At 49.9% G+C, this 15644-nt stretch overlaps 1 protein-coding gene across 1 annotated transcript; it reads left to right on the forward strand.

Moving 5' to 3' along the window:
- The first annotated feature begins 10726 nt into the window (after window positions 1-10726).
- On the forward strand, window positions 10727-15246 carry Mlf2 (myeloid leukemia factor 2). Its single transcript, XM_059256904.1, has 9 exons — window positions 10727-10922; window positions 11435-11512; window positions 11753-11879; window positions 12108-12143; window positions 13107-13160; window positions 13484-13612; window positions 13741-13900; window positions 14277-14488; window positions 14706-15246. Exons 2-8 carry the CDS (start codon window positions 11463-11465, stop codon window positions 14462-14464), a joined length of 744 nt encoding a protein of 247 aa, XP_059112887.1. The 5' UTR covers window positions 10727-10922; window positions 11435-11462; the 3' UTR covers window positions 14465-14488; window positions 14706-15246.
- Window positions 15247-15644: the final 398 nt, after the last annotated feature.

Below are 15644 nucleotides of genomic sequence, written 5' to 3' on the forward strand. Positions count from 1 at the left end.
CAGGATCCTAACTGCTTGCCCTGCCTTATAAGGGGATGTGAGGAGGGCCACTCCCCCGACTCCAGCCCTACAGGGGACGAACCCCTCCACTGTCCTTTCTCTCCCGCCTAGGGAAGACATTGGGACCCTCTAGTTCACCCTCGAATAAAGGGCCTAGTTTCCCATGTCTCTAAATGGGGCCACCAGGGTTACTGTGAGGTGTGGGATGGACCGTGGGGAGTGGGCTGGACTGTGGGCTGGGCCTCAAGGCTGGGGGTGGGAATGAGGTGTGATTAGGGAAGGGGAGGCGGAGGCAGCCGGGAATTTTGCCCAGGGAGGGGTGTCTGGGAGCCGAGGCAGCTGCAGTGGAAAATTCCAGGGAGATGGCGAGGCAGAGAATGGGAATCCTGCCCCAAGGCCCAAGGGAATGCATGGAAATCTAAAAGAGCTTGGACACTAGGGTCTGCAGGGACGGGGAAATGCTGCAGGGGCTAGGACCGCATCTAAATTCCCTCCTCCGTTGGGGAGGCATCCATTATCCTTTCCTATCTGGTTGGACCAGGGATCAGTCTCCTGAAGTTTGCCTTTATGAGCAACCATCTAGGAGACTTGGGGTGAATTTGGAGGGAATGGAACATTGAGAGCCCACCAGGACGGTCTTTAAGACTGTGCCTGTGCCTCGGGTCGGTGTTCAGTGCCAACATTTGCTCCTTCCCGTAGACGTACTTCTGAGGTTTTGTGGAGGCCTGCCTATTCCTAGAATTCTGTTACTCTACAGTCCAATTGAGAAATTTCCCACGAGTTGAATGGGGAATAAAAAAAACCTGTGCTTACACATTTTCTGAAAGTGGGAAAAAGTAAGGCCAGGTGAGAACAAGAAAGGCCAGAGCCCCTGGCAGCCATGACATCTGGCTGAGTTCCTGGAAGTTGGTCTTGCTAATAAGTGTGGAAGGTGTTCCTTCTAATTGCTTCAAACTCATTCTTAGTGAAGTCTCCTGCTTTCTGGTGTGTGTGTGTGTGTGTGTGTGTGTGTCTGTGTGTCTGTGTGTGTCTGTGTGTGTCTGTGTGTGTGTGTGTGTGTTGAGCTCAGGTGAGTGCTAAGGAAAACCTAGCTATCACTGAGGGAGTGGAAGACAGATGTTGGGCCATCTCCCTCACCCTGTATAACATCCTTATTTCATTCCCAGTGACCTCATTTTTTTTATTCCCCATTTTTCCTTTAGATTAATTTTTTTTAAACTCAAGTCAGGAGAGTGGAGAGAAATTAGCCAAGCTCTTTATATAAAACATTGTATTACGTTTGCTTTGTGTGTGTGCACGCATGCACACTCAAGCAGAAGTCAGAACACAACTGTGGGAATGGTTTCTCTCCTTCCGCCACGTGGGTCCTGGGGATCGAACTCAGATGGGCAGGCTTGGGCAAGTGATTTCTGGCCTTTTTTTTTTTTTTTTTTTTTTTTTTTAGGAAGGTTTGTTTAGGTTTATGGTTCCCTGATAATACAGTCTGTCCTGGCAAGGAAGAAGACAGTGTGGTAGCAGGAGTGAGAGGCAGTGGCCTTCATTAAATCTGAAGAAAGGAAGGAGCAATGAATACTTTTGCTCAGCTACCTTTTTGTTTGGTTTTTGTTTTTGTTTTTGTTTTTTTTTGAGACAGGGTTTCTCTGTGTAGTCCTGTCTGTCCTGGAACTCACTCTGTAGACCAGGCTGGCCTCCAGCTCAAGAGATCCACCTGCCTCTGCCTCCTGAGTGCTGAGATTAAAGTCGTGCGCTACCACCGCCCAGCATTTTCTCCTTTTGTTTTTATTTTTTATTTTATGTGTGGGTGTTTTGCCTGCAGGTGTGTCTGGCACTACTTGTGTTCCTGGTTTCCCCAAGGAGACCAGAGGAAGGTGTGTGTGAGCCTCCGTGTGCAGGCTAGGAATCAAATCCAGGTACTCAGGAAGAGCAGTCAGTGTTCTTAACAGCTGAGCCATCTCTCCAGAGTCTCTCCACCCCAACCTTTTTTTTCCCCTTTTAATTAATGTATTTATTTATGTATTTATTTATTTTGAGACAGAGTCTCACTTTGCAGCTCTGACTGTCCTGGAACTTGCTATGTAGACCAGGCTGGCCTCAGACAAACAGCTTCCTGCCACTGTCTCCCCAGTGCTGGGATTGTGTGTGTGCAAAATGCATGTTCAGGTGCCCTTGGAGGTCTGAAGAGGACTTGGATTTCCTGAAGCTGAGTTACTGGCAGTTGAGAGTTTCTGGACCTGGGTGCTGAGAATTGAACTTGGGTCCTCTGCTAGAGCTGAAAGTGCTCTTAACCTCTGAGCCATCTCTCCAGGCCCCTCGATGTCTCCTTTTTATTCGGTCCAGGACTCCAGCTCATAGAATGTCTGAGTCCTTTACCTCAGCAGTGTTAAATATAACTTTACATATACATATGTATCTTTCACAGTGGCCTTGGTGGCACACGGCTGTAATGCCCACACTTAAGAAGTGGAGGCAGGAGGACCAGTAGTTAAAGGCTTATCTTGGCTACACACTGAGTTGGAGGTGAAGCCAGGCCGGGCTATGGAAGACTGTTTCAACAGACAAGCAAGCAAACAACAAGAAAAGTAACTTTTACAAAGCAGAATGTGGTAACGCATCTCTGTAATCGCAATATTGTGGAGCCTGAGGCAGGATCCAAGTTGGCTTTGGCCACATAGCGAATTCCATGCCAGTTCTGGCCGGATCCTGTCTCAAAATTATAAAAAAGAAGTCACCTTCAAAACACAGTCACATCATGTGTAATTAGTCTGGTTGGAAGAGAGACTGGAAGTTAAAGTTGGTTGAAGTATAAGAGTTATGTTTTTTTGTCTCTGATTTGCTAGACGAGACCACATGCTTCAGGAGGTGTACCACTCAAGTACATCCCAGCTGTTTTGTTTATTTTCTTGTTTTTGTTTTGAGACAATCTCTTGTATCCCAGGCTGACCTCCAAGTCCGTATGTAGCCAGGATGACCTAGAGTTTCTGATCCTCACCCTCCATCTTCTGAGTGCTGGATTATAGAGTGTCCCACCAAGACCATTTTCATCCAGTACCGGGGACAGAACCCAGGACTTAGACATACATGCCAGGCAAGTGTTCTGCCAGCTGGACTACGTCACCAGCCTGCTTTTGCTGTTTTTTTTTGTTTTTTGTTTTTTTAAAGATTTTATTTATTTATCATGTATACAGTGAGTGTTCAGCCTGCAGGCCAGAAGAAGGCACCATATCTCATTGTAGATGGTTGTGAGCCACCATGTGGTTGCTGGGAATTGAACTCAGGACCTCTGGAAGAACAGCTAGTGCTCTTAACCTCTGAGCCATCTCTCCAGCCCCGCTTTTGCTGTTTTGAAGCAGGGTTTTGACATGTAGCCGAGGCTGGCCTTGAACTTTCTGTGTAGCTGAATTCCCTATATTTAGGCTGGCCTTGGACTAGAAGAATTTTAGTGCTTTTCTATTTCTTCCTGAACTTTCTCCCTGGTGACATGTCGGTTTCACTGCTGTACTTCTTCAGAACCTTTGACTGGCTTTCATTTTGAGGCAGGGTCTGGCTAAGTAGACCAGGCTGGCCTCAAGCTTGTAGTGATTCCTTCACTGTGCTCCTAGTGCGTTGACTGTGGTTCAACACTCCGCTGTCGTCTCGATTTCTCCCTCGTATTTACTCTCCAAAACGCCTTTATAGACTTTCAGAAAAATCCATAAGAAAAATAGCATTGGGCCGGGCGGTGGTGGCGCACGCCTTTAATCCCAGCACTCGGGAGGCAGAGCCAGGTGGATCTCTGTGAGTTCGAGGCCAGCCTGGACTACCGAATGAGTTCCAGGAAAGGCGCAAAACTACACAGAGAAACCCTGTCTCGGAAAAGAAAAAAAAAAGAAAAAGAAAAATAGCATTGGTGCTTCCTACCTCTGCACCAAACCTGTGATGATATGCAAAACAAAAACTCCGATAGTGTTACACACGGAACATGGGGCATTATGCACCCCAGGCAAGTGCTCTACCATTGACCTACACTGTCAGCCCTAGAAATAGTCATCTGCTCTTTTCAATACAATAGACACATGTGATCACTTAACACTCAAACATACGGCCAGCTCACGGGCTTGCCCCTCATGCGTACAGTCCTGAGTTGGATACTCAGCACTGCACAAACTAGGTGTGGTAGCCCCCTCCCCACACAATCCTAGTGCTTGAGGGGTGCGGTAAAGAGGATCAGAAGCTCAGATGTCATCCTCAGGGAATTTGAGGCGAGCCTGACATATATGAGACCCTATCTCTCCAAAAAAAAAAAAAAAAAAGGAACAGATTGGCTAGCTTCACTAAGAAATAAAGTGAATTATTTAAGTTTTGCTGTTTGTTTTTGCTCTGCAGAAAGACGTAGAGCCTAGTGCATGCTGATCAAGGGTCACACCATTGAGCTACACCATCAGTCCTACTGAAATAGCCATATGTATGTGGCTAGCGGCTACTGTATTGGACACCACAATCTTAAACTATTGTAAGCTACTTCCTTAAAAAAAAAAAAAAGATTTATTTTACCATACGTGATTTAATGTATGTCTCCGTGTGAATATGTGCATAGAAGTACAGGTGTCAGCAGAGGCGGCCCAGCTCCTAGAACTGGAGCGACACTTGTGAATCATTTTTGCCATCCGACCAGGCTCAGTATATGGTTGTAACCACTGAACCTTTTTTTTTTTTTTTTTTTTTTTTTTTTTAAGGGGCATGCTGAGGACTGAACCCAGGCTTTGTACATGCTAATCACATGCTTTACTACTACTGAGCTACTAACCCAGCCTGCAGCCTGCCTCCTTGCCCACATCCATCCCCTGCAATTTGTAATTAGAATGTCAGAAAGCAACCCTGGCCGCCTGCCATGCTCAAGTTCATACAGGCGACTGCTATACACTTTCCCCTGGGTATGTGTTAGAGTTTTCACACATTACACAGACCGGGGCTCCTCCAGGGACCATTTAAAAAAAAAAAAAAACCTGCTCAGAGGCTCACCATCAACTGAAGTTCAGCGTAAGCACCTCATGATTGTTGGAGTGAGATAAGGAGTTTTGTATCTTCACACCTACCTCGGTTTTCTGATTTCCATACCTGCTGTATTGTACAAGCTCAAAAAAAAAAAAAAAGTTTCCAGGAATGTGCAAATGGCCTTTCGATTTAAAATACAAACAGCCTGTGGTAACTTCCCTGCTCACAAGGTAGCTCCACCCTCACCCTATTCAAATATCCAACTGTCCTGGGTTGGTTCCAGTTGTGTGACCTCACATCCAAAGAGGGCCCCTTCTCTGGCCCAGCTCTACCCTCCCAAGGCTTTCCTGACTGACTCCAGCCAGACGACCGTGGATGTAGGAGGCACACTCAGTCCTTGTCCCGTAGCCTCTTCCCTTGAAGAAGTGGCTGTCCCCCTGGGTCACAGCTCCTCCGGGAAATGCCTGTGACTGACCAACTCCCGCCCTTCATTGATCGAACAGAGAAGAGAGAGAGACCGAGGCAGACGGAGAGGGAGGGAGGGGAGAGGGGGAGAGGGAAAGAAGAAGAAAGAGAGGCGAGGAAAAGAAGGTAGACAGACATAACTGCTAGTTGCTTGTAAAATTATATCCCTTCAGTTCCTAGAGAGCTGCCTATGTATGTCACCAGGCATGCTGAAAGTGAGCTTTCCTACCTCCTTCCTTAGTCTTCTTACCTGTTCAATTGTGTGTGTGTGTGTGTGCGCGCGCGGATCCAAGGCATGGCCTGTGTGTACAAGGTAAGCCCTCTGACACTGGGCTACATCGCAAGCCCAGCTCAAGAACTTGTGGGAGCCGGGCAGTGGTGGCGCACACCTTTAATCCCAGCACTTGGGAGGCAGAGGCAGGTGGATCTCAGTGAGTTCAAGGCCAGGCTGGTCTACAAGGTGAGATCCAGGACAGCCAGGAGGACTGTTACATAGAGAAACTCTGCTTCGAAAAGCAAAAAAAAAAAAAAAAAAAAAAAAAAAAGAACTTGTGGGCCAGGAGAAATAAACAAACCCTGACTTCAAGCTATGTCTAACAGAAGTTAAGTTGTAATTTGTAAACATTCCTAGGAGATGAAATACACTCATTTAGAATCATGTAGGGGGCTGGAGAGTTGGCTCAGTGGTTAAGAGCGCTTGCTGCTCTTGCTGAGGACCCTGGTTCAGTTCCTAGTATCCACACAGTGGCTCACAACCACCCATAACTTCAGTCCCAGGGGACCTTGACACTCTTCTGACTTTTGCATGTGTAGACATATAAACCTCCCCCCCCCCCCCCCCAGTGCTGGGATTAAAGGTGTGTGCCACCATGCCTGGCCTAAATAAATCTTAAAATAAAATCATGTAGAGCCAGTGGGATGGCTCAGCAGGTAAAAGCAGTTGCCTGACAATCTGAGTTTGATTTCCTGGGACCCACAGTGGTGGAAGAAGAGAACGAACTCCTCCAAGTTGTCCTCCAACCTGCACATGCATGCCATGACATATGCTCCCCATGCACAAATGAATGTAACAAAACATTCTAATACAAATAAAATCATGAAAAGACAGGGCATAGCACCACATGCCCTGTTGGTGAATCCCACCACTTGGTTGGTGAAGATAGGAGAATCAGGACTTCAATACATTAAGTTTCAGGTCAGCCTGGGTTACGCAATGGGACTGTTCCAAATAAAAAATAGGGCTGTGGACTTAGCTCAGTGGAAGAGCACTTTCTGCCATATGCAAGGTCCTAAGTTCAATCCTGGATTCACACACACACACACACACACACACACACACACACACAAAGGTAAAAATGGATGGTATAAGATTCCTAAGGTTTTCTGTTTGGTAGTTACCTTTTTTGACAACATCTTACATAGAGACTTGTTATACATCTGGGATTACAGATGTATATCCAACATTCATAGTGACATTCTTACAGTCTGAGGGACAGAAGAGAAAGGACTCCAGACACCTAAAGGCAGCAGATAAAGATACCAAATAATAGAAAAAGAAACATGGAGGTGCTGAGCGGTGGCGGCGGCACATGCCTTTAATCCCAGCGCTCAGGAGGTAGAGGCAGGTGGATCTCTGAGTTCTAGGTCAGTCTGGTCTACAGAGCAAGTTTCAGGACAGCCAGGACTATGACACAGAGAAACCCTGTCTCAAAACAAACAAACAAACACACAAAAACAGAAAGAAAGAAACATGGAGATACAGCTGGCCATGGTGGCTCACAACTGGAACCCTTCCAGCCAAGAAGCTAAGGCAGAACTACCATTAGTTCAAGTGCTCCCAGCCAGGGCTATACAGCAAAACCTTGTCCCGAAACAAAGAAAACTCACAGCAAGGAGGCTAACAGACTACACACCTCGGCTGGCAGGGACTGTCTTACTTAGCTTTGTCTGTTTGTTTAATACACTGTGCCTAGCACAGGGCAAGTGCTCATTAAATACTGATTGGTTGTCCAAACAATGAAGAGCTTGCTTTGATGGCCAGGTGTGATGGCACACACCTTAGTCCCAGAGCTACGTAGTCCAGAGCGACACAGTGAGACCCTGTCCCAGAGAGGGCCTTACTTCGAAAGGAGACAACAACGAAAAAGGACTTGTGTAGCATCTCTCTGTTTTTTTTTATTTTTTTGTTTTTTAAGATTTATTTATTTTTATGTATGAGTGCTCTACCTGCATATACACCTTTATGCCAGAAGAGGGCATCAGATCCCACTAGAGATGGTTGTGAGCCACTGTGGTGGGTGCTGGGAACAGGTCCTCTGGAAGAGCAGCCCGTGCTCTTAACCACTGAGCCATCTCTCCAGCCCCATACCTCTTTATTTAAGTCTAGGTGGCAGAACACTCATTGAAGTAACTTTTTTTAATAATCAGATTTATTTTTATTTTCTGTGTATGAGTATTTTGCCTATATGTATGTGTACCATGAGTGTGCACTGGCCACAGAGGCCACAAGAGGGTATTGGATATCCTGGAACTGGAGTTTTACTGGTGGTTGTGAGTCATGACGAGGGTCCTGGAAATTGTATTATGTTGTATAACAGGTGTGGGTTCACGAGGGTCCATGGAAAGAAGGCACAGAGCACTCTAAGGATGATTTTTAGCCTTTTCCTGCAGCAGGTGGGATCTGTGTCTTTGGACTGACTCTCGCCTAGCAAAGGGCTTTTTTATTGTTCTCCAATTTACACCTTTAGCAAGTCAATTACTGTATTCCAAAGCCTCTTCTAAGCTCCCCAAACAGACAATGCCAAATGCAAGTTCTCAGTTAAGGTTTTCCGGGTTGTCCCTCAACCAAGTTTGCATAGGCTTTGCACCTTTAGAAAACTCTCAGACAAGATTCACACAGAAGGTACCAGGAGACAAAAGGTAGCAATCACAAAAGGCAGATTAAAGCTGGGTGCTAACACTCCGGAATCAAACCAGCTGCAGCTCTGCAGGAATTCCCCCCCAACAGCACTAGGTCTCTGCAAGAACAGTGAGTGCTCTCCTTTTAGATTATGTGTGTGTGTGTGTGTGTGTGTGTGTGTGTGTGTGTGTGTGTCAGAGAGAGAGAGAGAGAGAGAGAGAGAGAGAGAGAGAGAGAGAGAGAGAGAGAGAATGCCAGGTGTATGAGCACCCTTGGATGCCTGAAGAGGGTGTTAGATCCCGTGAAGCTGGAACTCTGTAATCATACTGAGTTCTTCTGGAATAGCAGCAAGCACCTTTTTGTTTGTTTTCAAGAAAGGGTTTCTCTGTGCAGCCTTGGCTGTCCTGGAACTCTCTCTGTAGACCATGCTGGCCTCGAACTTACAGAGATTCGCCTGTCTTTGACTCCCAAGTGCTGGGATTAAAGACCTGTGACACTACCAACTGGCTTTTTTTTTTTAATGTATTTTATGTATGAATGCTCTGTCTGCATGTATGACTGCATGCCAGAAGAGGGCATCAGATCTCATTATAGATATCTGTGAGCCACCATGTGGTTGCTGATAATTGAACCCAGGACCTCTGGAAGAGCAGCCAGTGCTCTTAACCGCTGAACCATCCCTCCAGCCCAGTGCTACTTTTTTTTTTTAACTTTTTTTTTTTTTTTATATGTTTTTGTTTGTTTGCTTGCTTTACTTTTTTCAGACCGACTGTGAACTGAGCCGGCGCTGCGGCCCTGAGATTTTTTTTTTTTTTTTTTTTTGAGGAGGGGGGAGGTGTGTTTGAGACAGGGTTTCTCTGTGTAGCTCTGGCTATCCTGGAACTCACTCTGTAGACCAGGATGGCCTCGAACTCAGACATCCTCCTGCCTCTGCCTCCCGAGTTAAAGGCATGGGCCACCACTGCCCCACCCTGAGGTACTCTAGATAGAATGCCAAACTGCATTTCTTTGGAGCAAGAAGGGCAATTGTCAGGTGGGATATACAGACTTAAGGTTTTATATATCCCTAGAAATATCAATGAAAAACACATTTTCTTACATCCTTTTGGTTTCACTTTGTTGATCTGCCAGCATATTTCGATAATATCACTGCTCCTCTTGGTAATACTATTTTTTTCCATTTAGTAATTATCAAATCGAAAGGAACTGAGAATCTCTGCTCCCAATCTTTTCCTGAATAACCATGAACCCTTTTCCCCCAGGGAATTGTGGAGAATAAACCTTTCTCTTTGGATCAGGTTCCACACGGTACCAATGTGGCTGACAGCCAGAGTAAAGAACTCGGGAGAGTTTTGAGTTTGGATCTCTGTGGGTCAAAGTCTACCTAATACAGTTCAGATCCTCTGACCCAAAGGGGAGGGCTCTGCAGCTCAGCCAGACTTTGTGCAAGACAATTAGTATGTCAAAATATCAGTCTTTGGCTTTGGAGTCAGGCCTTTTGGGCTTACTTTGTAGCTCCGCCCCTGGGTGATTGTGCTTAATTTAACTCTCCACCCCTTTATTCTTCTAAACTTTAGTCCCTTGACCTACCTACTTGCATAGAGGAAAGAAAGCTTTTGAAGATATAAAAGCTAGAGAAAAGAGGCTGGAATGGAGCCTAGTGGTAGAGCACGTGCTTGGCATGCACGAGGCCCTGGGTTGGATCCCTAAGCACCAAAACCAAAATTTAAAAAAAAACAAAAACGACAACCAAACCCACACACACAGACTTTCAGAACTAACGCAGTTGCCCCGGCTCGCCCTTCACAGACAGACAGGTCGAGCAGTTCAGAAGCCTAAGCCAACACCGCCGAGTCCTGAAGCGCTCAAGGTCCAGTCTGGCCCAGGAGCGCCCTCTGGCGGCCAAGCCCCCACCCTGGCTTCCCTTTCCCCGTCGGCCTTTTTCAAGCCTGAACTAGACCTGAGCTAAATTGTCGCCTCCTCCTCCTCCTCTGCGTCACTCCGAGGACCCCGCCCGCCCGAGCGTCTCTCCCGAGGACGGGCCCCCGCGTTCCCCCGGAGAAGCACCCCTCCTCCAGTGTGTTTCAAAGGTCCCCCCAGGGATCCGCCCCACCGGTCGCCCACAGACAGCCCGCCCGCCCCTGCAAAGAAGGTGCGGCACACCCTGCCTCCGCGCGGCGTTCGGCCGGTCCCCCCCGATTCCGCTCCGCCCTCCCCCACCGTCGCCGGAGCCTCTTCCTGTCCCTAGATCCCCAAGCCAGCTTAACGAGGCCTCCCAGCGGCCCCGGAGGACCCGCCCTCCCCGGCTCCGCCGCGCGCGCCGCCCCCTCCCATGCCGGTGGGCGGGGCTCCCGCGGCCCGCCCCGGGGGCTGCCCGCCGTGACGTCACTTCCGCCCGGGCCTGGCCGAGGTTCGGCTCCGCGGGCCGAGGGCGGGGGTACGGAGGTGGCAGCTGAGACAGGAGGCGGTGCGGGAGGCGAGAAGCTCCGGCGCGGACCAATCCCTGCGTCCCGGGCCGCGACCCCGCTCCTGCAGCGCCCCGAGAAGAGGCCGGCCGGATGGGCCGCTGAGCCCGAGTCGGGGACCGGTGAGGCTGGGGCGGCGCGGCCTGGGCGCTTGCAGGGTGGCGAGCCCGGGAGCGGACCTCCCTCTCCGGCTCGCTCGGCGGGAGGCACGGGCAGGGGCAGGGGCAGCCGGCGGCCGGCTCGGTGGGCAGTGAGGCCGGCCGAGGAGGCCTGGCCGAGGCCGGCGCCAGCAGAAGGCGGAGTAGTTGGGGTCATTAATGGGGCGGCGGGCCGCCGATCGGGATTCTTGTCTGAGCCTGGCGTCGGAGGAGGAGCTGACCATAGCTTGGGGAAGAGGATGGCGCGCGGGGGTGGGGGAGAGCAACACTGAGAGGCTTAGGAAAAATTCCGTGACCCGTGAGATGGGCATGGAGAGCCGCTCGCTCTCAGGACTAAAAGGTTGTGTGCCCCACCTGCCGAAGGGTCTCCCTGGAGTTTGGAGGGGTCAGTGACAGTGTGTGTAAGAGTAGCTACACTGAGCCGGTGTGCAGAAGTCTGGCCGCCTGCATGGAACTCAGCCTCCGTGTCTTCACAGTGTGGAGCCCCCTGGAGCTGAGATCAGGATGTTCCGTTTCATGAGGGACGTGGAGCCTGAAGATCCCATGTTCCTGATGTGAGAACCTACCCCCGCCCCCTCCAGCACTCTGCTTCAGGTCTGAGCAGTTCAGACAGACCTCCGAGTTCCTGTCTGGAACTGGTTAGAACTAGCTGGATACTCAGCTGCAGCTCTCAGTTAGAGGGAAGTTGGCGTCTGTGCCACTGTGTGCCCCTGACTTATTTTGGGGATGTGGGGAAGGCTGGGTTTTGACAGCCCTGATCTTTTTGCTATCTGTATTGTATGCTCACTCCACAGGGACCCCTTCGCAATTCACCGTCAGCATATGAGCCGCATGTTGTCAGGTGGCTTTGGATATAGCCCCTTCCTTAGCATCACAGATGGTAACATGCCAGCAACCAGGCCTGCCAGCCGCAGGATGCAGGTAACAGTTGGAACATACCTGAGATGCAGGGTAGTTAGTAAAGCATGCCGTTGTTCTTGCCCTACAACCAGCTTAAAAAGGAAATGATCTGTGTGGGAGGCTGAGGAGTGGGGTCAGGAGTCTGACTCCTTTTGAGAGAAGTTGAGAGAAGGATGGGGGCGGGGGAACCGGCCTTGTTTGGTATTAAGGTAGAATGTTCTAACTTGTGTTCCTCATGTGTTTGTGTAGGCTGGGGCTGTCTCCCCCTTCGGGATGTTGGGAATGGTGAGTCCGTATGTTCCTGTTCCCGTGTATTTCAGACACACACTACAGTCTTAGACTTTGTTTCCAAATGTGCCCCTTTGGGGTAGTCTCAGGGATGGCATCAAAATCTCTTTGGATAGTTAACACATTCAGAGCCCATTTGGTATAAATCCTGGAGCTAGGACTGGAGCACGGTCAAGAGCACCTGGCTGCTCTTCCAGATGACCAGGGTTCAATTCCTAGCACCCACATGGCGGCTCACAACTATCTTATCTCCAGTCCCCAGGGATCTGATGCCATCTTCTGGCCTCTACCATGCATTGCATGAATGTAGTACACATACATGCAGGCAAAACACCCATACATGTAAAAATAATAAAATGTTCACACACACCCCAACCCCCCGAAAAAAAAGGAATCCTGGTGCTGGCTCCTCCTGACTCCTGGAAGTTCTTAGCCACTGAGGAAACTACAACTGTATAGCACTTCTCTTAAGGAGACGGTGCATCCCAAGGGCCAGGGAAATGGAGTCTGGGATACTTTCATGACTCTGTTAGAATGTTAGAGGTTTTAATTCATTGACATTGGCTCACTTCCCCAAAGATAAGGAAACACAGCAAAAGAAAGATCAGAGCAGCCACAGAGCCTGAGGAGGTGACCAGCAGCTTATGAGGGAGGAGGCTGAGTGTATAGGTCAGAAGTATAGGAAGAAGAGAAAGGGCCTGTAGTCTAAGGTGGGTGGTAGTTCCAAAACAGCATCACCATATCTACTTGGCTTTTGCCGGGCGGTGGTGGCGCACGCCTGTAATCCCAGCACTCGGGAAGCAGAGCCAGGTGGATCTCTGTGAGTTCGAGGCCAGCCTGGTCTACAGAGTGAGTTCCAGGAAAGGCACAAAGCTACACAGAGAAACCCTGTCTTGACAAAACAACAACAAAAAAAGAATCTTCTTGGCTTTCCTGACTGTCTTTCATCTCTTTCCTCAGTCTGGTGGCTTCATGGACATGTTTGGGATGATGAATGACATGATTGGGAACATGGTATGACTCTTGCTCCATATTCTTCCCAGGCCTTGTTCCCAGTGGCAGCCGCCATACCCGGCATCCTTTGAGGCAGGGGGTGGAGAAGTGTGCTAGTGAAGAGGTTGGGTTGGATGAAGTCACTGATTCAGAGCACAGGGGTCCTGTGTCTGCTCTCATACCTATGTGCTTACTGTTGAGCTGTGAGGAACTGGGGAAGTTATGATGTTTTTCCCATTCTCACATATTTTAAGAAAGGTGTGGCGAGAACAAGCAGCTGAAGGGAGCTCCCTTCCACAGAGTAGCTTCCCCTCGTCCGTCTGACCCTCCCCTTTCCTCCTCAGGAACACATGGCCGCCGGAGGCAACTGCCAGACCTTCTCCTCCTCTACCGTCATCTCCTACTCCAATACTGGGGACGGTGCCCCGAAAGTTTACCAGGAGACATCGGAGATGCGCTCTGCCCCAGGCGGGGTGAGTAAGGAAGTAGGATTGAGCGGCACCCACAGGAACCCTGACACCTTTTTTCAGGAGTGGGTCACGGGTGGTAGAGCCAGGGCTTTGGGAGGTGAAATGAATATCCTGTGTTCACGTCATCCCAGATCCGGGAGACACGGAGGACTGTCCGGGACTCTGACAGCGGTCTAGAGCAGATGTCCATTGGGCATCACATTCGGGACAGGGCTCACATCCTCCAGCGCTCCCGAAATCACCGCACAGGGGACCAGGAAGAACGGCAGGACTACATCAACCTGGATGAAAGTGAGTCTTCTGAGCAGCAGCCACAAGTCTAGTTCCTGTGGACTAGATCATAGCTTTCTTTCCCGTCCCACATGTATCTCTCAGGCAGAGCTGTGGGTGAACCCTATGCTTAGACCTTGTTGCCAGCTTCAGGGCTGAGTCAGGTGTTGCCAGGGAGGGGGCAGATCCTGTGACTGAAGTCAAGTGTTGATCCTCTTCCGTATCTGGATCAGTGGCTTTATTAAATTCCCACGGGGTGTGTCACTGCCTGTGTCTGTCTCCAGTAGATGGGCCTCAGGCTTGCCTCCCGTTCTCACATACATGATCTCAACCTTTGCCCCTGGTTTTTGGAGGGCTGAGGCTCATGGCCTCCGTGTCCGCACTGTGTCTTCCTCAGGTGAGGCAGCAGCATTCGATGATGAATGGCGAAGGGAGACGTCCCGATTCAGGCAGCAGCGTCCTCTGGAGTATCGACGACATGAGGCATCTGTGGGTGGGGGACGAAGGGCCGAGGGGCCTCCCCGCCTGGCTATCCAGGGACCTGAGGACTCCCCCTCCCGACAGTCCCGTCGCTATGACTGGTGAAGGCCCAGGCTCTCAGCGTCTCTTGTAAGTGCCTGAAGGAAGGAATGGAAGGCTGACAGACCCGAGGAGGCTGGGTGGCATCTGGGTGCCTTTTGGGTTCCCGGCTGGTCATGCCTTTGGTAGTGTAGCTTAGCTGTCATGGGAGGAGAAGTGTGCTCCCTCTGAGGGGCTGGAAGAGTAGCCCAGACCCCAGGCCTCTGCGTCCCTTCTCCACCTGACACACTCATCTTTTCTTCTCCAGGTACAGGCTGAGAGGCTGAGATCATCCCATGAAATAACGTTGTCCTTTCCAACCTCTACCCCAAGTTAATATTAACTTAACAGGCAAGCTGGCCCCCACCTCTCCCTGGGGGTCTCAGGGAGAACCTTTTACTGCCCCCCTTTCCCACTTTTTCTGTCTTGTAGCCCCTCACCATGATGACCCAGCCCATCGTATCCACTAACTTGAGTTTTCTTCATTCTGCCGCTCCCTCTCCAAGCCACCTCATCTTCCCTGAGCCCCTCCCGCGCGTTGAAGGTTTTGGGGGGGAAGCTCTGGGTTTAGGGATCGCCTCCTTCAGCTCTCCTGGACCCTTGCCCACCTCTTCCTCAGAGCCCCACTGCAGATGCCATAGTCCCCTGAGGGCTGTGGAGGGAGTGGACTGGTTCCCAACTCTGTCCCTTTTCCCACCCCACATCACAAAAAACACTTTCCTATACCCTTCTCTGCCTTTATAAAAAGAAATGATTTGTGCAACTTGTAACTAGGTGTTTATGGAATAAAGGAGAATGGGAAAAAGTAACTTCTGGTTGTGCGTTCGTTCTTCCTAGTTCAACCCCCACACCCTAGTCACTTTCTTACCTCTCCTCTTGGCTCCGCTGAGGCCCAGCTGCGGCCCAGCTCTCTTAGGGTTTCTGTTGCTGTGGTGAAACACCATGACCAGGGCAGCTTATAAAAGAAAACGTTTAACTGGGGGCTTGCTTACAGTCTCAGGTGAGTCCAGGACCACCATGGTGGGGACATCAGGCAGGCAGGCAGGCATGGTGCTGCCACAGGAGCTGAGAGCTCACGTCTGACCTACAAGCAGGGGGCAGACATGGAGACTGGGAATAGCCTGGGCTTTTGAAAGCTCAAACCCAGTGACCCCCCTCCTAATCCTTCCTAAACTCCATCACAACTGGGAACTGAACATTTAAATAT

The sequence above is a fragment of the Peromyscus eremicus genome, chromosome 3 (genome assembly GCF_949786415.1).
Source record: "Peromyscus eremicus chromosome 3, PerEre_H2_v1, whole genome shotgun sequence".
Taxonomy (NCBI): Eukaryota; Metazoa; Chordata; class Mammalia; order Rodentia; family Cricetidae; genus Peromyscus; species Peromyscus eremicus.

What these genes read in the sequence shown, in the direction of transcription:
- Mlf2 (XM_059256904.1), top strand. Translation starts at nt 11,463, where the DNA reads ATGTTCCGTTTCATGAGGGACGTGGAGCCTGAAGATCCCATGTTCCTG. An exon ending in CCTTCGGGATGTTGGGAATG is followed by an intron (nt 12,144 to 13,106) that starts GTGAGTCCGTAT and finishes CTCTTTCCTCAG; the next exon opens with TCTGGTGGCTTCATGGACAT. An exon ending in ATGACATGATTGGGAACATG is followed by an intron (nt 13,161 to 13,483) that starts GTATGACTCTTG and finishes TTTCCTCCTCAG; the next exon opens with GAACACATGGCCGCCGGAGG.